Source organism: Dendrobium catenatum, unplaced genomic scaffold (genome assembly GCF_001605985.2).
Source record: "Dendrobium catenatum unplaced genomic scaffold, ASM160598v2 fragScaff_scaffold_1639, whole genome shotgun sequence".
Taxonomy (NCBI): Eukaryota; Viridiplantae; Streptophyta; class Magnoliopsida; order Asparagales; family Orchidaceae; genus Dendrobium; species Dendrobium catenatum.
In genome coordinates this window covers 1,467,916-1,495,301 of record NW_021320101.1, presented here as the reverse complement: position 1 = coordinate 1,495,301, position 27,386 = coordinate 1,467,916, and the positions used below count along the sequence as shown (strand labels likewise).

The 27,386-nt window shown below is 33.7% G+C and overlaps 1 protein-coding gene across 3 annotated transcripts in view; it reads right to left on the bottom strand.

The window, feature by feature from the left end:
- LOC110110597 (protein CCA1) overlaps positions 1 to 27,386 on the bottom strand; it is a 37,853-nt gene extending 10,467 nt beyond the window's left edge. Inside the window, exons 1-4 of one of the 3 annotated variants that reach the window (XM_028701167.1) lie at positions 26,566 to 27,386; positions 26,421 to 26,492; positions 26,231 to 26,348; positions 17,436 to 17,497 (exon numbers count right to left, since the gene is read on the bottom strand). In XM_028701167.1, coding sequence (XP_028557000.1) covers positions 17,436 to 17,497; positions 26,231 to 26,348; positions 26,421 to 26,453 — 213 coding nt within the window. In that variant the 5' untranslated portion in view covers positions 26,454 to 26,492; positions 26,566 to 27,386. The remainder of the gene's footprint in view (positions 1 to 17,435; positions 17,498 to 26,230; positions 26,349 to 26,420; positions 26,493 to 26,565) is intronic. The other 2 variants (XM_020842163.2, XM_020842162.2) reach the window with 2 other exon arrangements.

Sequence of the window (27,386 nt, the reverse complement as noted above, 5' to 3'; positions counted from 1 at the left end):
AAATTTCATCTCACAACCAGAGAATCCAAAGTCCAACCTGTGAGCAGCCAAAGGTCCAAACTGAGAAACAGCAATCAGCCCAAAGAATAAAAGATTCAACTTGTTTTGACCCCCCTGCCTACATCACAACTCCTCTTTAGGACTTGCCCGTTAATTTATTTAGGATGGGGCTTACGACTCCACTGAGTTGCTCGGTGTTGTTGGTTTGGATAGGATTTATGACTTTACTTAGAAATTACTTATAGATTTAGTTTAAAATAAGTCTTATTGCTTCACTTAAAAGTTGACTATAGATTTAGTTTGAAAAAGAGCTTATTGTTTCACTTAGAAGTGGCCTATAGATTTAAGTTTCGTTTGGGATGGCTTTTTTACTGCTTCTTAAAACGCTTTTTAGTACAAAAGTTGAATTTTTTATACTTGAAAGCTGCTTTAAGAAGCAGCAAAAAAGCTGTCCAAACGAATCCTTAGTTTGAAATAGGGCTTACTGTTTCAGTTAAAAATTATTTATTTATCTTGAGGTAGGGGCTTACTGTTTACTTAAAATTTGCCTATTTATTTAAAATAGGATATGCCTTATGGCTTCAATTAGAAGCTGCTTATAAATAGACTTTGGTTTCACTTAAAAGTTGCCTGTTTATTTAACTTAGAATATGATTTTTTACTTCAATTAGAAGTTGCCTATAGATTTTAGTTTAGAATAGGGCTTATGACTTAAATTAAAAGTTGTCTTGAGATTTTGATTTAGTATAAGGCATATACCTTCCCTCAAAAGTTGCCTATTAATTCAACTTAGGATTTGTTACTACACTTAGAAGCTCCCTAATGAGTCAGTTAAGAACAAGTCTTACTGCTTCATTTAGAAATAGCTTGGTCATTTGAAATATGATAGAACTTATGGCTTCACTTAGTTATCTATTAGTTTACCTTAGGGTTTATAAAGTCACTTAGAAGCTCCCTAATAAGTTAGTTAAGAAATAAGTCTTATTGCTTCACTTAGAAGTTGCAATAGCCCGTTGATGGGGACATCAGATAATGAAAAGTATATAGAGACGAGGCCGACGATCTACGGCCACGATCACGCCGATTTATTTTTGAGTGTATTTGTTTTATTTATTTACTTTATATATTTGCTTTAGTAGCATTTCTCATTAATACCCTTACTTAAGGGTTTTGTCATATGTAAGCCGTAGGGGCTATGTCGTCTTTTATTTTCCCTTTCATTGTATGAGACTATATATTGCCCCCTTATGTTTCTTTTGAAGTTAATGAATGAATTATAATCAAATTCCTACACATTGAGTTCTTGTGAGAGCTTGAGAGCCTTTGAAGAGAAATTCCTTGGAGAGGGAATCGGTTCACCCACCAACCTTGGAAGCGTCCGAGTTCGTGGTTATTTTCTTCCCTATTCTTTCTTCTCCTCCTCTCTCCCTTCCCTTCAACAACGGCCCAACCACCCCTTCCAACATCGTCGGCCACCTGCAAAACTCCCCAACGTCGGCCAACCATAGGCCCCCACCCCTTCTCCTTCGGCTAACACCCCAATCTCCCTATCTCCCAACCGACCACATCCCCCCACACCAAAAACTGGGGGCCCATCCAACCCTAGCTGCCGGCCCCCCTTGAGATTTCCCCATTAATGCTTGCAATTAAAGCCCTGCCTAATTGGGTTTTTATATTTTAGGTAAACCAATTAATTCACAATTAAAATCCATTTGAATTTGAATTTATTACATAAAATAAGAAGTTCTAATTTAGAAAAGTTTCCAAAATTAATCCTATTTGATTTTTTATTAAATTGGAATGAGATCCCTCCTTCCTAATTTAATATTCCAAATAAAAAAGGCCTGATTTATTTCCACATGCTCCTCCCTCTCTCTCTATGCACGCCGGCCACCCTATGTCCCCACCCATTAAATGCCTTCTAAAGTTAAGTCTCTTGCTTGGGAAAGATTTCAAACCTCTCCCTCTCTCTTACCCGCCCCTCCCTCTCACAAATTTCCCTTTCAAACTTAAAAGATTAATTAGGGAAACAAGTTCCCAATCTTCCTCCATCTTCCCTCAAAATCTGAACCCTTTTTCCCTCCACCTCCCTCTCTAACCTAGCCGTTTTTACCTACCCATATTACCTCTAAAATCTGAACCAAAATCTCCCCAAGTTCCCTACCTTGGTCAGCCACCCTTTCACCTCTTCCCCTACTTGGATTCTTAAGAGAAACTTCTTTCTCTCAAGGAAAACCTACAATGATAGCAAAGGGACATCTTCTACAACACTTCAACACTACGAAATCGATGCATGACCGATCCTGATCTTAACTCCGGCTTCGTCAACAACGAACAAGGCTTCGTCGACATCCTCCGGCCGCCTTTCTTCGACGTTAATCCGGAAGTAGACAATTCCGCCGAGTACTTTGAGCGTATCATCTTCACCTTGTCCAAAGTCATTGAAGAGCAGCTTTCCACCGTGCAGTGGCAAATCACCACCGTGCCTCGACGAGGGTGAACTTTTCCGCCTCTTCAATTTCCTCTCTAATCTTCTTCTCTTGTAGGTTGTGAATCAAGCACAAGGAATAGTGCAAAACTATCTGTCAAATCTTAGTAAACTTAGGGAATGAGTTATTACTTTCTATGCATCAACTCTCATTGTTAATCTAGGGATGTTATTGAAAATCTCCTAAATTTGCTTATGATGAAATTCTAATTGCTTTGGTGATCTTAACTATTAGCGTGTGATTTCCCCTAAGCGGAAGCACCCCTCTTTTGTTTTCTATTATCTTTAAGTGGCTAACGTTTTAATTTTTATTGCTCTTACTTAAAAGCGTGCAAATTCTTATCACATTCATTTAAATCATACCTAGTCCTACATCACCCGTACTAGTCAAAAAACTTTTTTTGGAGTCATTGTCACAAACCGTCTTCACCACTATAACATCGATATTATAGTTCTTTAATTACTTTATTTTTTTTATAATTTTTTGTCACTTGTGCAAATCCTTAAGAAATTGATAATTGTAAGAACAAGTAAAAATTTCGGGATCGTCGGGTATCTTTTTATTAAACTAATTTCATTAGAATTTTTTAAATAAAATGTGTTGCTATTCGGATATTTTTCTATAATTTTTTAACCTCAAAAGGATTTATATAAATTTTATACTAAAAACTAATAAAATTTTATATTTATATCATTACTATATTTTTAAAATCTAAATTCATTATAAGCCATTTCATTAAATAAGCTTTTTAATCTTTTTTCCCTATTCATTTGGGCTAATAGAGAAGGAATTAAGAAATTTGAGAAAGGATAGAAAAAAAGAAAGTTAAGATTTAGAGACTGTAGAGCAATTTTTATTTGTCAGATCTATTGGGAGATTTGTTCGTCTCGCTGTAAGGAATCAATATCTTATTTCTAATTTCAATAATTTGATAAATTTGAGATTTTTCTGATAAAAATTTGTATTTTTATTAATGAAAAATGAAGATAATTTTGTATTAGTAAAACTTTTACAATGTAATTTTTTATATTTTATAAAGATTAAGATTATGAAAGTTTTGAGCATTTATTTGAGATTTTTTGCTATGTGATTTTGAAAAGCTGAGATTTTTACGTATTCCAAAATTTATTTTGATATTTAAAAATATTAAAATAGTATTTTAATTTAATAAAAATTTCAGAATGTTGTTATACATGATCTCTAGTAATTTGATTAATTTTTTAAAATGTGATTTACTGCTCAGTACGATTTTGTTGTTGTCGGCCGTTAGAAAATTTTAATATTTTCTAAATTAAGCGTTTACTGTAGTGTAATGGAATGTGGATATGTGATTGAGTAATAGCTTGTTACTATTACTGTTATAGCATTATGATAATAATATGTGTGTGGGAACAAATAAGTAAAGATTGACATTGGTTGAAGACTGACTGATCTGTACAAGATGGTGGACCGACAGGCTTTTCTTTAAGTACTCTGATTTGGTGTTATCCTCTAAGGATTCAGGTGATAATGATTGAGAGTTATAAGAAGATGATTAATGTGCTGATGGGCAAAAAGTGACAACTCAGTTTATTGAGACAACGGTTTACTGATACGATATTGAAAAAATATTGATTAAGTCGATACTTCTTACTTGTTTAGTGTAACTACTAAAATGTATATTATTGAGGCATTGTTCCTAGTATTGTACTAATTTATTTATTGCTACTGCCATCAATTTTACTAATGATAACAGACTTTTATTGTTATCAATATGAACATCGATACTGTTTGATACTACTGATTCACTGTACTGATATTTATGGCTGCAAGCGAACCAAATGTTCGTCGAGCTACTCGTTGTTCAGTTCGATTAAAGCTCGTTTGTGATCATTTAATTAACTAAACAAATAAATTTGAACAATATTTTAAATACTCGATTCTTAAATAAACAAACTTGAACACTAATGTGTTCGACTCATTTATGTTCGCGAACAACATCATTTGAAGTTCGTGAACAACCTCGACATTAAGCTCGATAAAAGCTCGGTTCGTGTTCGATTTTGAACTCGTGAATAAGCTCGATAAAAATAATTAATATTTGATTATAGAATTAATAAATATAAATAATATAAATATTTTATATTTATTAAAATATAATGACATAATTATTATTAAATAATAAAATTTAAAGTAAATAAATATTATAAATGTGTTTGTTCATATATATGTTCATGAACATGTTTTTTTAATAGTTAAAAAAAATTCGTTAAATATGTTTGTGAACATGCTCGATGTAATCGTTTGTTAGGAAGCTCGATAAAGCTCGTTTGTTAAGTTAATGAACATCTAAAAGTAGAGCTCATTTATAGCTCGTTCATGTTTGTCTATTTAAAGCTCGATAAGCACTAAACGAACGAACATAAACCGAACATGAACACATTAATTTAAATGAATGAAACATGAACACAAAAAATAAAGCTCAAACAAACATGAACCAAATTTGAACAAGCTGATATTAAATGAACACAAACATGAACACTCACATACTCAGCTCGACTCGGTTCGTTTGCAGCCCTACTGATATTGAATATGACATACTAGATGATATGTGTATATCATTATAGAATTTTACTACATCGATTTATTCCAACAATCTTTAGCAATGCTTCGATTTTATCATTTTATATGATTTCAATACTAATTAATAGTACTGATACAATGACTATATTATTGATGCAATATCATACTGGTTTATTAGTTTCATTATTGTACTGTTTTACTAGCTTCCATATCGTACTATTTTACTATTTACATATTCAACTGCCACTACATATGAGCTTTACTATTTCTGCACTAATTATTGATCATATGAATGTTACTACTATGATTTGACTACTAACATGCATATTGCCCATTTGTCTTACATTGAGTTTAGTTGTAGGATTTTATTATTTGTTAGACTTTTAAGATCATTATATATGATTAAATGATTTCAGGTTAGAACAATGGAGAAGTATAAGATTGACAAAAATTCCTTAGGTTCTGCTTCGTTTTTGTTTTACTTAATACTTTTGAACTAATGACAGAATAGTTGTGATATGATTGTGTAGATCCTAAATAGTGTATATATTTTTTGGGAAACAAATACAGATGTATATATTGATATTTTGATCAATAGTTTTATTTTCATTGATATTTATATTGATAAAAAAAATCAGATAGCTTTGATTGTTGTTTATTAAAAGATCAAAAAAATAATTCTTTTAAATTAGATTTTCAGACATCAAAGGAGCTTGACCATTTAAAATACGATAAAACTTATGGCTTCACTTAAAAGTTGTCTGTTAGTTCAACTTAGGATTTGTTACGTCACTTAGAAGCTCTCTAATAAGTTGGTTAAGAAAAGGACTTGTTGCTTCATTTAGATGTAGCATGAGGGTTAGTTTTTAGGATTCCGTACTTCACTTAAAAGCTTCATAATAAATTGGCTAAAATTAGGATTTACTGCTTCATTTAAAAGTTACCTAATTTAGCTTAGGTTTGAACAAAATAATTGATTTTTACATTTACTTTTTCCTCTCGTACCCGTTTTCTTTTTTCTCTAGTACTGTTGTTTTTAGTTCCAATACTTTCCTTTTTATTCACTTAGAAGCTCCATAATAATTTGGTTAAGATTAGGATCTACTATTTCATTTAGAAGTTACCTATTTAGCTTAGGTATGAAAAAAATAATTGATTTACCTGCAAGCGGCAACATTTCAAAATATCCCTAGACAGGAAAGGTCAACCTCCTTTACTTTTTTTGAATTCTTTCCTCATTCCTTAATACATTAGTATCGCCAATTTCCCCTGCATTCGCATTGTTATACTCATCACTATCAAATTCCACTTCATTATTAATAGGAACGCGCTCATTATGCTTAGAAGGATTACTTACAAAAACTATATTAGGATCCTTCATCTAAACACAAAATTGTACATTTTTAAAAAAATAAGGTATGAGAATCTTGATAATTCATAGAATAAATGAATTAGGCATATAAAATTTTGATAAATTTAATCTATTGCATATTAAAATAAATCATCTCATTATGACGCTATCAGGAATTAGATGTATTATTATTAGCAAAAAGTAAAAACCGACATTATATATATCTCAAATCTCCCATATCAACAGCAAAACTAGTTACAACAGCAATATTATATACTATGTCGTCGCATATTTTTCACTTCACAAATATATCCAGAGAGTTATAACAAATAGAGTCAATTGACTCAATATATCATCTTTTCTAAATCATAATTAAAAAAAAATTATATAAACAAATCTGCAAGACAGAGAAATTCTCTTCTTGTCAAGTACCATACGAATAACAACAACAACACTACACAGTCTATACTATAACTGTGCAACATAGTAGCTCATTATAATCTGTAGCAAACCCTAATCTCAACAGCAACACTACACTACACTAAATCTGTGCAACACAACAATAGAGTAGCTCATTATAAACATAACAACATGTCAACCCCATCAGGCCATCACAACAGCAAAACATAACAGGAAACCACTCAACAGCAAACCCTATCTCAATTCTAAACAGCAAACTCTATTCTTCATACCAACATGTCAACAACATCTCATTATCTTAACATCAAATCCCAATAAAATCCAAAAATCCTAAACTAGTCTACAATAACTGATTAAATGAAAAACATAAAATAAGTGGTGTTTTCATATAAGAGATCCGTTCAATGGAAACCGGAGCTTGCATAAATCCTACACTACACAACAACAAATCTAATCTCCAAAACCCTTTCAACTTCACTTTCAAATCCCAAAATTGAAATGGCCAAAGTGGAGCAAACCGAAAGAGTATATCTTCGATAAATAATATAATTTCAAAATCTTAAAGAGAATCATTCAATGAAAATCGGAAACACCCAATTGGAAAAACATGAATACATGATGAGTTATTCAAGATATTACAGTCCGAGACAGGAGGAGAGATTCAAAGAACTTGTAGTGGGAAATCAAGAAAGGGTAACCGGAGGAATCAGGAGAACTCGAGAAGTAGCATCTCAATCTCGCTCACAGTCGCTCTCTTAAACTCTAAAATGTCAAATGCCTAAAATAGTAAACCTAAAGGGGCTCAATACGACGGAACTGGGGATACGTGTGGGCTGCGGGGTATCACTAATTGTCTAATACGGGTCAGTCGGGTCGACATTGAGTTTCCGAGTTGACCCGAACCCTACCCGAATTGTAAACGAGTCCAGATATTGGACCCGAACCTGACCTATTTCTTTCAGAAGTTGACCCTAACCCGAATTTTCTGGGTCGAGTTTGGGTTGGGTTTTTTTGTCAGGTTTTCGGGTTATTGACAGCCCTACTAAAAAATCCCTAACATCTCTGGGGCTCGATGGTTTATATCTTTCATTAATGATTGCACTCGAGTTTCTTAAATTTTTCTCTTAACAAATAAATCTGATGTTAGCACTATTCACCCTATTTTCACACCATGATTCAAAACCAATTTAGGGTAAAACTAAAAAAAATTCATTCCGACAATACTAAATATTATTTTAACTAAACCCTATCCTCCTTTCAAAAGGAATATAATATTCATGAATTTTCCTGCATTCACACCCCACAACAAAATGGGATTGTATAAAAAAAAAAGGTCACCTTCTAGCATTTACCCGTACATTCCTATTCCACCACAATGTACCCAAATCCTACAGGGGGAAGCCCTTCAGACTACCACATATCTCATAAACCAATTACCTTCAAAAACTTTGGGGCTAAAAATATCAATGGAAATTCTATCCTCCTTTTACCCCCAGTTTTGAACCCATAATAACCTTGCACCCAGAATCTTTGAGTGCACAACATATATTCACATCCAATAGCAATCAAATATTCATCCACTCAAAAATGTTATATATAAATGTTATCATCCCTCAACCAATAAAACCCTTGTATCTGTTGATGTTTGAAAGATTCTCAAAAGTCATGCTTCTTAATAGTTATCGACATGATCAAAGGGGCCATACATTATTCTTCAAGCACTCTGGCTTAGGAGAAGTCACAATATTATTAGTTTATGTGGATGATATCATCTTGACTGAGAATGATGAAATGAGAAAGTGATTCTAAGAAAATATCTTACCAAGAAATTTGAGAACAAAGAACTTAGTAGATTTAAATATTTTTTTGGAATTGAAGTGGCACACTCCACCAGAGTAATTTTCATTTCACAACAAAATACATCAATGGTCTTCTTAAAGAAACAGGTAAATTAGCTTGCAAACCAACACCAACACTAGTTGAACCAAATCTTAAATTGAGGGAAGCTAAAAAAGATCTAGATGTGGATAAGGGAGCTTACCAAAAACTTGTGGTAAAATTGATCTACATTTCTCACACCAAACCAGATATTGCATCTGTTGTAAGTATGGTCAGTCAGTTCATGCAAAATCCAAAACAGATTCATATGCAAGCTATAGACAGAATATTGTACTACCTTAAGGGGAACCCAGGGAAAAGAATTCTCTTTAGAAGAGACTGCGAATAATCCAAAAGCATATACTGATGTAGATTATGCAGAATCACCAGTAGATAGACGATCTACCTCTGGATATTGCACATTCCTTGGAGGAAACCTAGTTACATAGAGAAGCAAGAAATAGAATGTGGTGGCAAGATTTAGTGCAGAAGCATAATACAGAGCTACGACCTTGAGAATATGTGAGCTACTATGGATCAAGGTGATTCTAGAAGACCTAAGGATCAAGTGGGAATGACTCATGAAGCTACATTATGACAACAAATCAGCAATAAGCATAGCTCACAATCCGGTTCAACATAATAGGACCAAGCACATAGAAGTGGATATGCAACAGACATGTTATAAAGGAAAAATAGACAGAGGTCTTATATGTATCTACCATATCTCATCAAAAAATCAGCTTGCAGATATTCTTACTAAGGGACTTGATAACTCTACCCTTATGGGACTGATTATCAAGCTAGGAATGACAGATTTGTATTCTCCAACTTGAGGGAGAGTTTTGAATCCCAATCGTCCCTTGGAAGATTGATCCTACAGCTAGGATAGGGATCTAAGTAGGGGTATCAATTTCAGGTCACAGGTTGGGTTCGGGTCAAACCCAACACTGACCCGACACTATTCGGGTCAACCCGAACCCGACCCGTTTTGCAAACGAATCGGTTTTCGGACCTAAACTTGACCCACTTCGGATCTAGGTCAACTCAACACGACCCGAATGACCCGAAAACCATTGAAATTTTATTGTTTTAATTAAATATAAAATATAAACAATTTGTAAACAATTTATAATTACATCAAGTAGCATGGTAGAGTTGAAAACAAAAAATATATTACATATCATTTAATCATTTACAAATACATAATTATAGATTGAATTGTAATATAATTATATAAACAATTACATATTTTCAGCAAGTATATTTACAATATTACATATTAATTGTTTACAAAATATTTACAAACTAAATGCTCTTTTTGACATTTACAAATCAATTTTGCTGAAATTCTCCTCTAGCAAGTAGCATCTGCCTTCAGGCTTCAAGCATGACATAGAAGTATTCAGCTGTAATAAAACAAGTTAGATCTGTATAAACCTTTAATACGTTATTCATATTAAACCCTCCAAATCTATAATCACCTAATGAGGTATAAGTTCAACCAACATTAACATATTACCATCTAAGGAGACAACTTGTACTTTGCATTAACTTAGCATCTATTCATTTAAATATATAGTATATGATCATTCTAACATAATACAATATTACAAATGTCTTTGATGGGGACATCAGATCGTCATGGAGAGTTTGAAACCATAACCATAGCATCTAAAGTAGTCCTGCATCAGTCTTCTGGTTGTAATAGCATTTATTTTGATATTGTTCCCCAGTCCCATTGTAATTTGAGAAGGTTTATCATCATTGCTTGATCGCTTCAAACAGCAACAAATAGGGTATTGAGGTGTTTTTCATTTGTGAGGCGAGGTATAAGCCTCAAGGCGTTTTGAGGCGTAAGACTCAAAATCAAAAGATTGCGTAAACATAAAATGATAATTTTTTTATATACTAATGAGTAAAAACTATAAAGCATAAAAAGGCACAAAATATGAAATGAAATCAAAATATCCTAATAATAAGACAATATGAAATATAGTTCCACTCAAATTCTATCTTTCCCAATCATAGTATTCTTTTCATTAACATATAATTCCAAAAATAAATAGCAATGACATATCACATAAGAACTCAAAAATCATCAGCACTGTCATCACTTAAGGGGTCTTCATTTGAATCATCATTATGATGAACTGCACTCTCCCCTTCATCCTCTCCTATATAGTCTAATGCTCCCAATCAGCTCCTTCAATATTAGTTATCTTCCTCTTCCCTAAATATTTTTGAACAATATCAAAATTAATAAAAGTCTAAGAAAACTATATTATTTATACATTTTTTAATTTGTTCTTGAGTTGTGGGGGATGTAAATGCTTTATGACTATCAAAGAAATTAACATTTAAATCTTCATCTTATAATTCAGACGGTATCACTTCAACTTCATTATCTGCAAACCACTCATCATCAGATGGCACATCCTCGTAAAGCAAAGGATCTTCATCATCCATTAATCATTTTTTCTTCAAATTCCTATCTTTGAGTCTCCTATTGTACATAATGTACACCAACGAATTCATCCTTAATTTAAAAAAATGATTTCTCATATTTATATGTACTTGATTGTAGGTACTCCAATTCCGTTCATCCTTAATGTAAACAAACGATTTCTCCTCTGTCCTCAAATTGCTTTTATGCAAGATGTTTTAACGTGGTAGACTTATTTATGTATGACTTTATCTCCTCCCTTACAATATCAAGAATTTTGGAGCATGAAGCAACATTCTTGTAAGACCCTAAAAGGTGATCCTTCATCCTAGTCACACCACCCTTCACAACCTTGTCATAGTAATTGCATTTTAGATAGATATATATTTTATCACTTCATCCTACATTCACCTGAGTTTTATGTTTCCATGCTGGATCTTTTCTATGACATGATGCAACTTTATCCTTACTTCTGATCATCTTTTATGAGAAGAATATATTAATGCAATATATAAAACCCATAAACATAATGATTCACTTATTTTACATTAAGAAAACTTATATAAAGCATGCACTCATGAAGAAGCAGACTAACACTAACAACTATTACTAAAGATGATGAAAAGAACAATATGTCGGGCAGCCTGAGGTCCAGGGGGCGCTGCCCCCTAGCGGGGTTCCACCGAGCATGTATTTAGCGGTACCAAGCATGTACCTAGTGGTACCAAGCATTGTTGTATCGAGCGGTACTGAGCAGTACCGAGCATGTACCTAGAGATACCGAGCAATTCCGAGCATGTACCTAGCGATACCGAGCAGACAGACTAATTGTGGAATCTTATTTAGCAGAATATGGAGGTCCTTATGGCAGAACGGACCGATCTTATATTTCACAATAAGGCGATAAATGGAACCACGAAGAAGAAGAGCTTTCAGCGGTCGGTCGAAGGAGACTTCAGCCCAACTCTGGTAGAAGAGAACTCCAAGCAATAGTTGAAGAGCAAATCACGGTGGAAGGAAGCCGACGCTGGTCGAATGGAAGGAACTTAGGAAGAGGGGAAAATGTCGCTCGAAGAAGAAGGGAGAAAAACCTAGTTTTGGTTCGGAAATGACCAAAGATGCATTGGGGAGCCGAACCGAATAGATATATATTAGGTTAGGTTTTTTTAAAATTTTAAGAGCCGAACGCCTCTAAAACATGAGGCGAGGTGCGCCTCAGTGAACTTGAGGCGTACGCCTCAATGCCAGCTCTCATTGGCTTTGAGGCTTCAAAATTTAAAATTGCGCTGAGGCGTGCCTCTTATTGCGTAATTTTAAATCATGTCAAATAATATATGAATTCTGACAGCAAATTTCAATATTTTACAATTACTTGCTTTCATCAAAATAGCAAACAGAATAATGAATCAGAAGAAGCAGCAGCATAGCCGAAACATAACAACCAAGAAACCAATGATCCAAAACAATCAATAAAGATAATGAATCAAAAGAAACAACATAGATAACAACTCGGAAGACGCAACACTGCAGCAGTATAGCCGAAACAGAAAACCAAAATAACTCACCAAACTCTCACTACATAAGCAGCAGCATGGATAATTCATAACTGATAACGAATCAGTGAATCAAAAATTCACAATAACGTCATTTGACATAGCACTCAGACACGCACAACTATCCAGATGAACAAATTGTTCATAACACTTAGTATTATGCAATAACATTTGTTTATAACCATATTTAAGATTAATTAGATTTTATTTTCATATAACAGATTTTTTCCCCAGCTTCTCCCTGAAGTTGGTTTACTATTAAAGCGAGGATATCTTCAATCATAGCTTCAAGACTTCAAGTTTAGGATCATGTATAACTGCAACAAATAATAACATGTATTTGAGTTCTTAAGTATTAAAGAATCTAATCCTAGTGCATTTACATAAGTAAAAGTTCAAAAAAACTGCATCCTTGTCCCCGTATAACCAATCCTTTGCACAGACCAAAGTCTCAACAATATCATGTTTTAGTGCACTCCGATAATGATCAAAGATTTAACCACTATTGCTAAAAACACTTTCAGATGCAACTGTTGTTATGAGAATACACAAAACATCACGAGCCATTGCAGAAATCTCAGAAAATCTATACTGATTGCCTTTCCAAAAATGTAGTATATCAGCTCAATTTTTCTATATATTTTTTGTTCATCAAGATATATCTCAAATTCCAATTTCTTTGGCATTTTAACATCCTCATCAAAAGAATCAAAATCTTGTTTTGAAAAGTGAGAATTGAACATTTGTGCATTATATTGGAAATAAGGAACTCACACTCACAAAACAAGTTATATATGAAGATATTGAAACTGAATTAAACTAAACGACTTGTGCATTTAGTATGTTGTCTTTCTCCTGCATTTTCTCCTACCCCAGATACAACATTGACAATATTACTTGTATAATTTGAGAATAATGAGAACCAGCTATCCTTCACCCTCTTAAGCTCAAATACATAATCACCCACATACAACCTCCTGTAGCACCATTCTATAAATGTGAATTTATATCTCAGACCAAGAATAACTGCTATTGCAAGAATGACACTAAAATCAGACCAACACTTTTCAAACTTTCCAATCATCCTTATACACATTTGCTTTATATAACCAGGACCCTCTAACAATTCATGTTTCAATGTAGTATAAGCTGTTGATATGCATGAAAAATAAAGATTAGACGTTGGGTATTTCATGCCAGATATAACACATTATATCATAAAAAGGCCTAAAAAAAGTTGAAATTTTCTCTACTCTCTCTCATTCTAAATTTGTTGGATGATATTTGTAGTTCGAGTCACTCAAGTCTAAATGTTGGAAAGCCCTTCGATAATAAATAACATTTTCTAACATTATGAAAGTGGAATTCCACCTTGTTGGAACATCTTGCCTTAAGCCCCTTTTAGATTCCAAACAATTTTGTCTTATACAACCTAGAATTTTTTGTTTCCTTGCCTGAGATCCTTTGACATATTTTACACTATCTCTGATTTTTAATATTGAACCATCAAACTCCTTGATTCCCTCTTAGACAATAAAATTAACAATATGTGCAGTACATCTCAAATGAAAAAACTGAGTTTCACATGACAAAGCACTTCTCAAATTCAATTGATTTCTTAAGTAGTCTACACAAATTATTTGCGGAAGCATTGTCTAATGTAATACTGAAAAGTTAAGATTCTATTTTCTATTAAAAAAAAAAGAGAGAGAGCAATTTCTCAAAGAGAGCTATATCATCATGGGGTGGTGGTATAAAAGAAAAACTAATGATTTTTTTATGTAAAATCAATTCATTATTAATAAAATGCACGGTCAAGCAAATAAATCCATCGGTGTTTATGGATGTCCACAGGTCAGATGTAACACAAACTCTGCTAGTGCACTTAAACAAATGTGATCGAATATTAGAAAGCTCCTTGGTGAATAAATTCTTGCAATCAATCCTTGTTGTATTCCTAGAAAACAGTTGAACATCCCAACGAAGATAGGTTAGAAGTGCTCGAACACCCAACCATTCAACACATTGGAAGAAAAAATCATGCATAATTATGCAAACAGTAAATAAATCATGAAATTCTGCAGTGTCAAACTTATGATCAGTCATAGAAATAGATGCATTAGAACCGATTTGCTATATGAGCTGGCATATATCACGTATATCTCTTCTCTTGCAAATTTGTAAGTGTCTCCTTAAGTTACAAATCTCATTTTTTACTATCACTTAAGTATTGAACACCACATTTTTTACATTTACACCTTTGTTTACCCTCTGTAGGATTAGATAACATCTCAAAATGATCCCAAACCTTGGAAGTCATCCTTCTATACTTCTTAATTATGACAAAATTTTGATTACATGCATCATCAAATGCCTCTAGGCCCTCAACCACATTATCTTCAATGCGAACTCCCTCATTTTCTTGAATATAAATCTCAGGAATTGTGTTTGAATCCTCCATCTATTGAACCAATTAAATCAAATTATACAAAGGAAAAAGGTAATAGGTAAGTATGAATGTATGATTACAGATTACTAATTCAATATGAAACAACTACCTAAATAATATCAAACCAACAAGATATTGGCAAGTTTTAAGTGCCAACAAAAGATAATCAAAGATTGCCAATTGCCAAGTGCCAACAACATGTCACCAACTCAACAGTCATTATGGATACTCCAACATCTCATAACAGGTATTAAAGTTTAATCAAACAGAATAATAGATATTGGCATATTGTTATGACAAAATAACAGATAAATAGAGAATCAAAGATAGCCAACTGTCAACAACAACTCGACATTTCAATTTTCAAAACCCTAATCGGCATTTCAAAACACAAATCTTATTATAACTGCATAATAAGACTACAATTGCATCATAAGTTCAAAATCCCTAACAAAATGAACATAAAAATGCACAAAAAGTGATGCCCTAATCAGCATTTCAAAACCAAAACACCTTCAAATTGGATGGAAGAACCGAATAACTCAAAACTAATACTCTAACAGTAAGGCAAGACTCATAAGTCATAAACATAGCCGAAAGAATGTTAACACCTGCAAGATTTAAGATATGATGATAGAGAATAAGAAGAGTCGAGAGCGCAGAGCTGCAGAGGACGAAAAAGTTTAAAATATACGAGCAGAAGGTAAGAAACTCCGCGAAAATGAGCAGCCCTAGCTTGGAAATTTCTCTTTAGAAGAGAGACAAATGATATTTTGCAGTGCTTTAAAAATCGGACCGGACCGGTCGGTTCGACCGTAAACCGGTCACAAGGCCTGTCCGGTTCAGCCCTAAAACCGCTTCTGCAACGAACCGGACTGAACCAGTCAGAACCGGCAGTTCAACCGGTGAACCGGTCCGGTTATTTTTGAACCGGCCGGTTCAAATCTCACAAATTTTAAGTATTTTTAGATATAAATTTATAAAATAACTTTTGTATACAATATATCATAAACATGTAAAATATATTTAATCATATAATATAAAATAAGAATAATTTATATTAAATTTATAAACTTATGTTAGAATTAAATTTATATTAAATATGTAACATAAATTAATAATAATTTATATTAAATTATATGGTTATATATAAATTAAATTTAAAATTTGAAAAATATTCAAATTTAAAATTATCATATTTTTATGAGTGTAAATTCTTATAATTATGAGATTTAAATTTTTTTTTAGCTTTTATGTGAGATTTTAAAATAATTATTTTACTTAATTATATAAGTTTTTATGTTTCATATTTTTTTTAGTTTAATTTTTCATCTCATACTTTGAATGATAACATTATTTTTATGTTAATTGTATTAAATTTAAATAATACTTATTATTTATTACGTCATCTGGTTCGACCCCGTTAGACCGGTCGAACCGTGAACTTCTCCTTGTTCTGGTTCTTTGTCCGGTCCGATTTTTAAAACCTTGATATTTTGAGTTTCGACTCTCGAATGTAGAATATGCCGCACAAAACATCGCGACTTAACTTAAAAGCCCTAAGGATAAAAAGATAAATAGTGGGGGGCTGGTTTACAAACCGAGTCGAACAAGGTCACATTCGGGTTTCTCGGGTTGACCCGAACCCAACCCAAAATTTCATATTGGTTGAAAAATAGCACTCGAACCCGGCCGTTTTCGGGTCCGGATTGACCCTAACCCTAAATTTTCAGATTTTCTGATCATGTCAAATATTGACAGACCTAGATCTAAGGGAGGCTCACCTGAATCACACCGATCTCTTATCATAGTTAGGTAGCTGCTTTAGGAAAGATTATATTAGGGCAATGATGCATAATTTTATAATTTATTTATTTCTTTATTAGATATTTGTATAGATCTATAAAAAGGGATAAATTTGTGCAATAAGTCTAATAAGACTTTTCCTCTCTAAATCTCATAATTTAACAGGTACAAAAATCATCTCTACAATAAATCTTTTTGGCATAACTTAAAATGCTTCTCCAATACCCAACTGATTTTCCTTGGCCTTGGTTGCTTTATCTTTTTCCGTACTTCTATTTTATAACTAATAAGCATGATTATCTGCATTTATCATAAATTTGAACAACGCATATGTTTTTAAATCCGAGACCTTTTTTTTTCTATTCAATATATTTGATGCATTTAAGAAAAAAATTTTTGCTGAAATTAGGTCAGAAAATTAAAGAAAAATCATGTTGAATACATCAATCTAATTCTAAAGAAAGAAAAGCCAACATTATACCTTTAAGAAGAACTTCTGTGCATGACTTCTTATCTGAACAGTAGTCTTGGTACCAACGTGCTCTACAAAGAGGCAAGCAACATTAAACACTAGAAAAAGTTCAAACAAATACAGATAACTCATACTAGGCATTCATGAAGGAAAGTCTACAAAAGATAGAATTTTGAAATAAACATAAAGCCTTAATCGGATAAGTACATCATTTGCAACTGAATCATGGACTTCAAGAACTTTAAAATGAAGGATTTAGCTAAACTGCTAAAATGACTGATATGATCCATCTGAAAATGAGGAAGTCCTGACCAAAAATTAGTAGACCTATTTTGAGAATAGTATAATATTAATTAAATATATGTTGTAATTAATATAAAGTATATCTAAGAATTTTGAACTCCATCCTGATAAAAACTTTAAACAGAATATCCTGGAAAGATTTTTTTTCTATCTCATGTGCCAACTTTGGGCTGAAATAAAACGCCATCCAAGACAATGGCTATAGTCAAGCTAAGCCATTTTTCAACCCCTTCTGACAAGTAAAATTTAAGTGGCTTAAAATATTTAACAGCTTTAATCTCTCATGTTTTTTTTTTAAGTTCTTATTGGGATCATTCCGTTTAAGGGTCACCAAAGCTTTCTTGAACAGAAGGGTAAAACAAAGCACAATGGAATAAAGTAGGTCAGTTTATTCTGCCAAATTTCATTTATGTCAAGGCATGCAGCGGAGGTGTGGGGAGAAAGAATTTAAAAGCATCTATGTATGTGGTTTTGCATGAGGGTGCAAGATTCATTGTCGATATTAGTTTAAGGCAATTCCTACACAAATGGACTTAACAGACCTTATAAGAATTGAGTTGCAATTGTGAAATACAGGTTAAGGATGCCTACAATAAATATGAATGTATCAACTAGCAAGCTTGATCATGTTGTTTTACCTGAGTCCAGCAGCAAGAGGAAATGAAAAACATTCTGAAGAGACGAGATATTGAAAGAGCCCTGATTTGGAGATCAGATCTAGTAGGTTATTTATTTTAATAGCTTATAATAACAATTTAGACATCAGATTGTGGAAAGAGCAGAGAGAACGTATTTATTGAATTTTAATGATTCAATTTCTCCATATAAGTTTTTGGTGATAGTGATTATAATATCATACTGTTTAGAATGAAGAGAATGTCACAAATAGTCCATTGGTGTGATTCAATTGTTGGTCAGACATCAAGAATTGCTGCTGAAACTACCGAATAATTTTAAATATAACTAGTCAGTTTTCACTATATAAGGTTTTCCTATTTTGGAGCAGTTTGTTTAGAAAATGGATTAGATTAAATACATATTGTAATCACTTTTATTTAAAGGTTGAATTTATGTTGAAAATCAATCCGAAATTTCCACTTTCCTTTTTCTTAATTCTCTTCCAACCAAACTTTCTCTATAACACTAGATCTCTAAGACAGTGAACAGAAAAACAAAAAAACAAAAACCACCCCCAGCAAAGGAGGTCTAGAAGATGATACAACCAAATCCAAACTTTAAAACCCTTTCTATAAGTAAAGCAGAACATGCCTCTTTTGTAAGGGCGGATAATTCCTCAGTTCCAGAAAGCACATCAATGGTCACTTATATTCTACAACACTTAAAGGAGACTTGACGATGGTGGTCAAAACACTTGGATTAGTCAAAAGAGAACAACTTGGTAATTGACAAAGACTTTGTGGGCTTTGAAAATTTGCACTTGCTTCTGCTGAGAGAGTTCAGTTTTTGGGTTAACTTTTAGAAGGTATATTAGATTGCAAATAAGATGCTACCTAGAGATTTTTCTCTTCTTTTACGAAAATTTTATGACTTAATTCCAAGTTTCCCAGGGTGCAAGCTCCTATAATTAATTACATTTCTCGGTGACGAGAGACATATTGGATTTTTGTTTAGCTTATGATTTTTCAATTGCTAATACCTTATTTAAGAAAAGGACTGAACATCTCATCACTTATAAAAATGGATATAGTACAACCCAGATTGACTATTTTCTTATTAGAAAATTAAATCGTTTAGATTGCAAAGATTGTAAAGTTATTCCGAGTGAAAATTTATGTACCCAACATCGATTATTAGTTTTGGACTTTAAGATAAAGGGGCATAAAATAAAAAATAAAGTAAAACAATTTTCTAGGATTAAATGGGGGCATTTAAAGAATATTAACAAAAATATTTTTGAAAATAAGATTTTAGATCTTAAGATTTTGTCTGTGCATGAGGATGCTAATATTATGCGGGAAAAAGTGGCTAGTGATATTAAGTATATTGCAAAAGATGTCCTTGGAGTATCAAAGGGAAAAACTCCTAATAGTAAAAATAGTTGGTGGTGGAATCCTAATGTGCAAGAAAAAATTAAAAATAAGAAGCTTTGTTATAAAAATTGGTTTAATTTTAAAAATTGTGATAATTGGGAAATATATAAAGTGGCTCGTAAGGATGCTAAGAAAGCAATATGCGATGCAAAGGCATTAGCTTTTAGTGATTTATATAATAGATTAGATACTAAAGAGGGAGAAAGATATATGTATAAGTTAGCAAAACAAAGAGATAGGAGTAGTAAGGATTTAGTTCAAGTGAAGTGTATTAAAGATGAAGATCAAAAAATACTTTTCTTAGAAGATGATATTCAACAAAGATGGATGAGATATTTTGCTAAACTTTTTAATGAAGATTGTGAAAATAAGATTGACTATAGTGACCTTAGCACCCTAGATGAAAATAAAGATTTATATTTTTATCGGCGTATTAGTAAAACTGAAGTTACAGAGGCTTTAAAGAAAATGAAGGGTGGAAAAGCTGTTGGACCTGATGATATTCCAATAGAGGTGTGGAAATGCTTAGGAGATGAAGGAATTTCATGGCTTACTAAACTTTTTAATACTATTTTGAAGACTAAGAAGATGCCAGATGAGTGGAGAATGAGTGTGTTAATTCCTATTTTTAAGAATAAAGGTGATGTACAAGATTGTGCGAATTATAGAGGTATTAAGTTAATGTGTCATACTTTAAAACTATGGGAGCGAGTTATGGAGCATAGGTTGCGGCGTGATACTAATGTTTCTCAAAATCAATTTGGATTCATGCCGGGTAGGTCGACTATGGAAGCCATACATTTATTAAGAGGTTTGATGGAGAAATATAGAGAAAATAAGGAGGATCTACATATGATATTTATTGATTTAGAAAAAGCATATGATAAAGTTCCAAGAGAAGTGCTATGGAGAGTTCTTGAAAAGAAAGGAGTCAATAATGCTTATATTCAAATCATTAAAGATATGTATGCAGGAGCTATTACATGTGTTCAAACACAAGGTGGATTGACCAAGTATTTCCCTATTTCGGGTGGGTACATCAAGGATCAGCCTTAAGCCTATATTTTTTTGCTTTAGCATGGATGTTCTCACTAGACATTTGCAAGAGATGTAAACTTGGTGTATGCTTTTTGCTGATGATATTCTTCTTGTTGATAAGACTAGAGTGGGAGTTGAAGGTAAACTTGAATTATGGAGGTCAACCTTAGAGTCTAAAGGTTTTCGCTTGAGTAGATCTAAAACGGAATATATGGAGTATAATTTTAGTTATAGTAATAACCTAGTGAGGGGATTGTGACTTTGGGCGATCAAGTCATTAATAAGAGTGCACGTTTTAGATATCTTGGATCTATTGTTCAGAGTGATGGCGAAATAGATGGGGATATTATCAGCAGAATTCAAGTGGATGGTTGAAGTGGAGGAATGCATCGGCTTGTTACGTGATAGAAATGTACCCTCAAAATTAAGGGAAAATTCTATAAGATGGTATGAGGCCTGCAATGCTTTATGGTGTTCGAATGTTTGCCTTTAAAAGAGAAGCATAATACTAAGTTAAGTGTGGCAGAGAATGAGGATGCTCAGGTGGATGAGTGGTTACCTTTAGAGATAGGATTCGAAATGAGCATATACGTGAAAAGTTGAGTAGCTCCAGTTAGAAGATAAGATTAAAGAAATCGCCTTAGATGGTTTGGTCACATAAAACGACGGCCTTGCGATGACCCGGTTAGGAGAGTAGAGGTATTAGATTTGACTTATGTTAAAAAATGTAGGGGTAGACCTAAAAAGACTTGGTTAGAAAATATTAGGAATGACCTTTCTTTATTAGATTTAAACGAGAATTTGACTTTTAATAGGACACAATGGAGAAAAAGGATTCATGTAGCCGACCCCACGTAGTGGGATAAAGGCTTGATGTTGTTGTTGTTGTTGGTGATGAGAGACAACTTTCGATTAAGCGTAGTTATAAGATGTTAAGTGCTTAACGAGATAATATATTGCCCTTAGCTTAAAGTGAATTGCGCCGAGGGGGGAGGGAATGATGACAAACTCAATTAAAATCCCAGGGCTAAATTATCTCAAGTTGTCATGGATCCAATTCTACTTAATCAAAAAAAAAATATAGTCAACCCAACCTGACTAAAGGAACCTTGTCAACAATTATTGGTTGCATCATCTGATAGGTTTTTACAAACTTGAGGTGAATGTTTGTCTAAAAGGATGAATTTAAATCAAGCTTACGTTGCTTACCTAATAGAGAACTTTATACCCTATCAAGCGTATTCCATGAATTCACTACTAAATGGTTTTGGAGCTATTGATGACCTTTCGGGCTTTGATCATGATCATAATTTAATCGTGTTATTTCATACCCATTTGCCTATGGTGCTATTTGGCTGTAAAATCATTGGTTATAAAACATGTGTCACATCTTTACTGGTGAAAGATCATTTAAAAATGAAATGTCAATATGCTTGATAAGGCATTGACTTTTTATAGCCCAATGTTATTCTTAACTTTATCAATCTCGACAAAAGATTTCGGGTGGTGGGTGAATTTTTCTAGGTTATGATGAGTATATTTCACTAGTGCATTTTCACATTTTATAATTTTTGAGATTTTTCTATTGTTCTCGGGCTTAAAGCCCATAATGATTTGCGCTAAGATTTGGGTGGTATTCTAAAAAAATTGCATTCCCCCTCAATTGAGATTTTTTGTCTTCATTTTGCTAAGTTCAACTTAGTCAATTCTATTAGAATATTTGATTGGAACTTACTCGATAAGAAAATTTATCAATTAGTATTGTGATAATTTACCGAGAGGTAGAAGTCTTATCGACTCCAATCTTGATGACACAAGGAATCAGACTTTAAGAGTGGGACTTATAATATAATCCTACAGGTAGGGTTGCTCGCTCGAGAATATCATATAGAAATGAGAGCTTGAATTTGTAAGTGAAAGAGAGTTTTTGATGAAAGAGAGTGAATTTTAAAAAATAATTGCTCCTTGTCCAGGAAGGGTTTCATGATTTTCAACGTAGGGTGAATTCAAATTCCAATTTACTTCTGGTTAACGTATCATTCTGAGACTTTGTGCTTAGTCATTTGATGTATTTATTGGAGCACACACGGACATTTTAACTTTCGTACTCCAATATTTTTTTATGATTATGCATGACACACTTGCACATTTCTCAGTTTGATTTACAAACTTGGGTATTTTTGATGCACTTGAACACTCATATAATTTTTAATGTGCTTATATAATGTGTGTGCACATTTCTCGAGATGAGTTAAATTTAAGTTCATTTTTATTTTATCCCATCCAGTATTCTCAACATAAATTAGGAGTTTAATGCATTTGTAGAAGCACATGTAGGTGAAACTATTTTTGGTGATATATCTGTGCATTTCTTTCAATGCCTTTTTAGTTTTTTTACATTTTTTTGGCATTCACATGATACACTTGCATGTTTTTCAATGCATTTGTACAGTGTAATAAAATTTTCAATAATCTTACATGATGTATGTGTATTTTTCAATACATTCACACTATTTTTAACAAACTTGAAAGATGCACCTACATGCCTTTCTAGCCACTCTTTGGTGCATTTGAGTTATTTTTAGTGCATTTGCATTGTGTGCTTTTACATTTTTCAGAGCATATGCGTGATTTTTAGTGCATCTGCATAGTGTACTTGCATACTTTTTTTATATATTTGACTATGCACTTGCACGTTCATCACTGCATTTGAATAGTGCACTTGCAAGCTTTTAGATAAGTTGCATGTGTTGACCTCGATAGCCGCTCCAAGGTCGGCCCGATCAAACATGGTCAAAGAAACAAGCGAAAGATATGACGTCTCACAAAAGCTGTCCAAAATGAGTAAACCAAAAGTCAAAATTATCCAATCAGCATCCATTTGTGAAATTAACTACGTCGACATGTTTGGGATTGTAAAAGAATATAAGATTAACACCTATATTGACCAAGTCTTTGCATGACGAAAATCAAAAAATTCTCGCATGCGATGTGACAACTTGGCATCAATATATCTGGCTGAAGCAAGTATCCAAAAAAAATCAAAAATTTGATTATTATTATTATTATTATTATTAAAAAACCAACATAAAGTAATAACAACAAGCCTTTATCTAGAAGGGGAGAGACTATTATACTAGGGGAGGTTTGCTACCACAGACCTCAATTCATATTCCCCACTTGCTACAAAAGTTTCATGAGAGCATTGTTGAAGGCCATTGTAGTGTGTAGATGACCTATAGAAGATTGGCAGTCACTACATGGGGTAGGACCGATCGGTTACATAAATCATTTTTCTTCGTTGTGTTCCTAATAACTAAGTTAAGTGTTGCAGAGATGAGGATGCTTAGGTGGATGGAAGATAAGATTATAGAGAGTCGCCTTAGATGATTTGGTCACATTAAATGGAGGCCTTCCAATGACCCTGTTAGGAAAGTTGAGGTATTAGATTTGACTTATGTTAAAAACGGTAGAGATAGACCTAAAAAGAATTGGTTAGAACATATTAGAAATGATATGTCTTTATTAAATTTAAATGAGAATTTGACTTTTAATATGACATAATGGCGAAAAAGGATTCATGTAACTGACCCCACATAGTAGGACAATGGCTTGATGTTGTTGTGTTCCTAAAAAGTGTCAAAATCTCATTTAAATCTAATAAAAAAATATTATTTATAATATTTTCAAGCCATGGCTCCTTAGGTATACCTCTACCTGCACGGAACTCTTGATTTTGTTTGCTTGGATCTTGATGAATAAAAGAACCAAGGTATAGATTGTTGTATTAGTCATTTAATTCTTTATTTACTTTTATTTGTAAGAGTTGTTAGTAGTTTCTTTGTTTTAATGTTATTTGTAGATTTTTTTTATTTATACAATTACTTTGAGGTGTGGCTGCAAATTCACCCTCACCCAATGTTGGAAGCACAACTTCAATTTATTTTCTTTCCAAAGGAAAATTTTACCTCCTATATTTCCCTCTAGGTTTTTACTTTTTAGTTTCCTTCCTTGGCTGGTAGAGAATTATAGTTTCAGATCAAGAATCGTGAATGGATGATTCTCACGTTCCATGTTATTAACGTAATAATAGCAAGTCGTCCCAATTAATCCTATCAGATGAGCTCTTACAAAAAATTTTATTATCATGCATAAAAGGTGGTTCAGCTCATGGATATGCAATGAAGATTGCATAAGGAGCCACTGTTGAAAGCCGCCACCACTCACAAATTTCATGAATGTAAAGAGGTGCAGGACAGTAAGGCAAAGAAGTTCCGTCTCCTAGGTGGAGGAACTCTCATGACAGTGCTATGAAGGAGGAGGGCTATATTGGAGAAACCATTTGTTGCTGTTAAAACAGAAAATTGAAGGTGTTGACTCTTGTGAGTTTATCAGAAACAAGAAGCAAGTTACTCCACACGCTATACCATCTGCTTCTTTAAAAATCAATCAGGATATCAACATAAATAGATAGCGCAAATTCAGAATTTTCAAAGCCCGCAATAACCTAACAGCTAAAGACTAATAAAAGAGGATCATCCATTAGTATATCACCACATAAGACTCATTTTTAATTTATAGCACAGAGCTTAACCACCTACAATTGGCCTTAACAATAAGTAGGCTTGTTAGTTCTATAATTGCACGCTAATGCCAACAAGAACTGTTTACTTTTTCATGGGATGAAATTTAAAAATATTATTATAGAAGAACATTATCTAAAGTACCATGTTATTAAAAATTCAAAGCATGGAAACTCTTCGAGACTAAACCATTTATGTGCTTTTTCATTTATTATAAATTTAAAGGCAATTGAAGGTTTCATTTAGGTTATAGTTGAATTTCCCAGACTCAACTAACCAAGCTTTTTTGGATGTATCATGACACAAGTTGGGATGAGTTTCGTCCAATTTTGAGTTATATAGCATGTACTTGAATAGAAGAATTTATGCATACATGATCAGTTTTTCTCTGCACTGTTAATTGCATGCCAGTTCTAAAATATCTTTTGAAAGAGATTTATCTCGTAGGAGTGGCTTTACAGATGGTAAGGCAAGCTCGAAGCTTTCTTAATAATAGCTCAAAATGCAATTCAAATAGTAATTTAGTCGAATCAAACCAAGACAAATCACGAGATGACTGCTTGATTTGAAAATTAATTACAAGTTTGTTCAATCATGATGGCTTGAGTGAAATTTGTAAGAAAAATAGAATAGAAACACAAACTAAATCAGCTGTCTTGCTTGAAAGGAAGGCCAAATCTAAATTAACTTCCCAATCAGTTCTAAACAATGTACTTAAACCAATTGCACATAACTGTTTAATGATGGGCTCGAGATGCACACCAGCCCGCAATGAGCTGATCAGTAAAATTGTTCGCGAAAAATGTACAACGGAGGAAAATGTCAATACCTTGTATCCGCTGCCATTCCCTTCCATAAAGCCCAAGAGCTGCCAAGAACTTGTTATGCTCCTCATCATTCCACCTCTCTCGCTGTTTCGAGATCGTATAAGGTTTCCTTGCCTGCACCTATTTCAATAGCTAAAAATGTCAAACTAAAAGAAATAAAATATATTTTCGCTGCTTCAACAAATCAATCACCTTCGCCGGGTCTTTCGAAGGGGTCGTCTCCATCGCTTCTCTGTTGGAAATATCTATCCATGCATTAGTCCTCTGCAAAAAGAATCAGGTTAGGCACAAAAATCTATAAAGAAGGGGCAAATCAGATGATGCAGCGGGCATTCACCAGGAAATGAAACCATTGGAGACGGAGCAAGCCAGGGCAGCCAGAGCCGCCATCTCATGACTCTATTCCGCGGCTCGCTCACTCTTTCACAGACCGCGTCGTTGACAATAACAACTTTCACGATGGTTACTTCAATGTTCGCCATTGGTTTATAGACAAGGAGATTCATCGAAGGGGTAATAGCCGGCGAAACGAGCTTTTGGGTTGGCACGCCAAACTCCATTCTGTCTCTGGCTCTCTCTCTCTCTGTCAAATGCACACAGACCACGCAGAGATCCAATCGTACGCCACGAGAAACCTGAGCCACAATTTCTCTGGAAAAGATTTTTTTAGGGTTCGGGGTGGAGATTTATTGACACGTGGCACGATGTCAGTGGCGCAAGAATAACTCGGTGCAGCGCGATACTGTGTGGGATGGGGCCGGCCGCGGGTCCCACATCTCGAATATCGCGACGCCAAGGCATAATATCTCCTGCCCACCCAACTGTCGGACAATTTGAAGGCTGTGCCGCCGCGCGCTGACGTGGCTTGGATATTTTCATCGTGGGGCCCAACTGCTTCTTCTGCTAGCCTGAATCGTCTGAGACCCTATCAAATCCACATAGGGCCGAAGGGCCCAATTCGCTGGCCCAAGCCCACCAATTTTGGAGAGGTCTGGCAGAGAAATGCTAAAATGTGCCTTCAGTAGGAATAGGATGGAGAAATTATTCTGCGTAGGTACTGGACGTAGCTTTGTGTTTGAAGACGCATCAAAGCGCATCACAACACTCAGTACACAACAGATATACAGCTGCAGTACACAGCAAGGAGATGATGTGGTG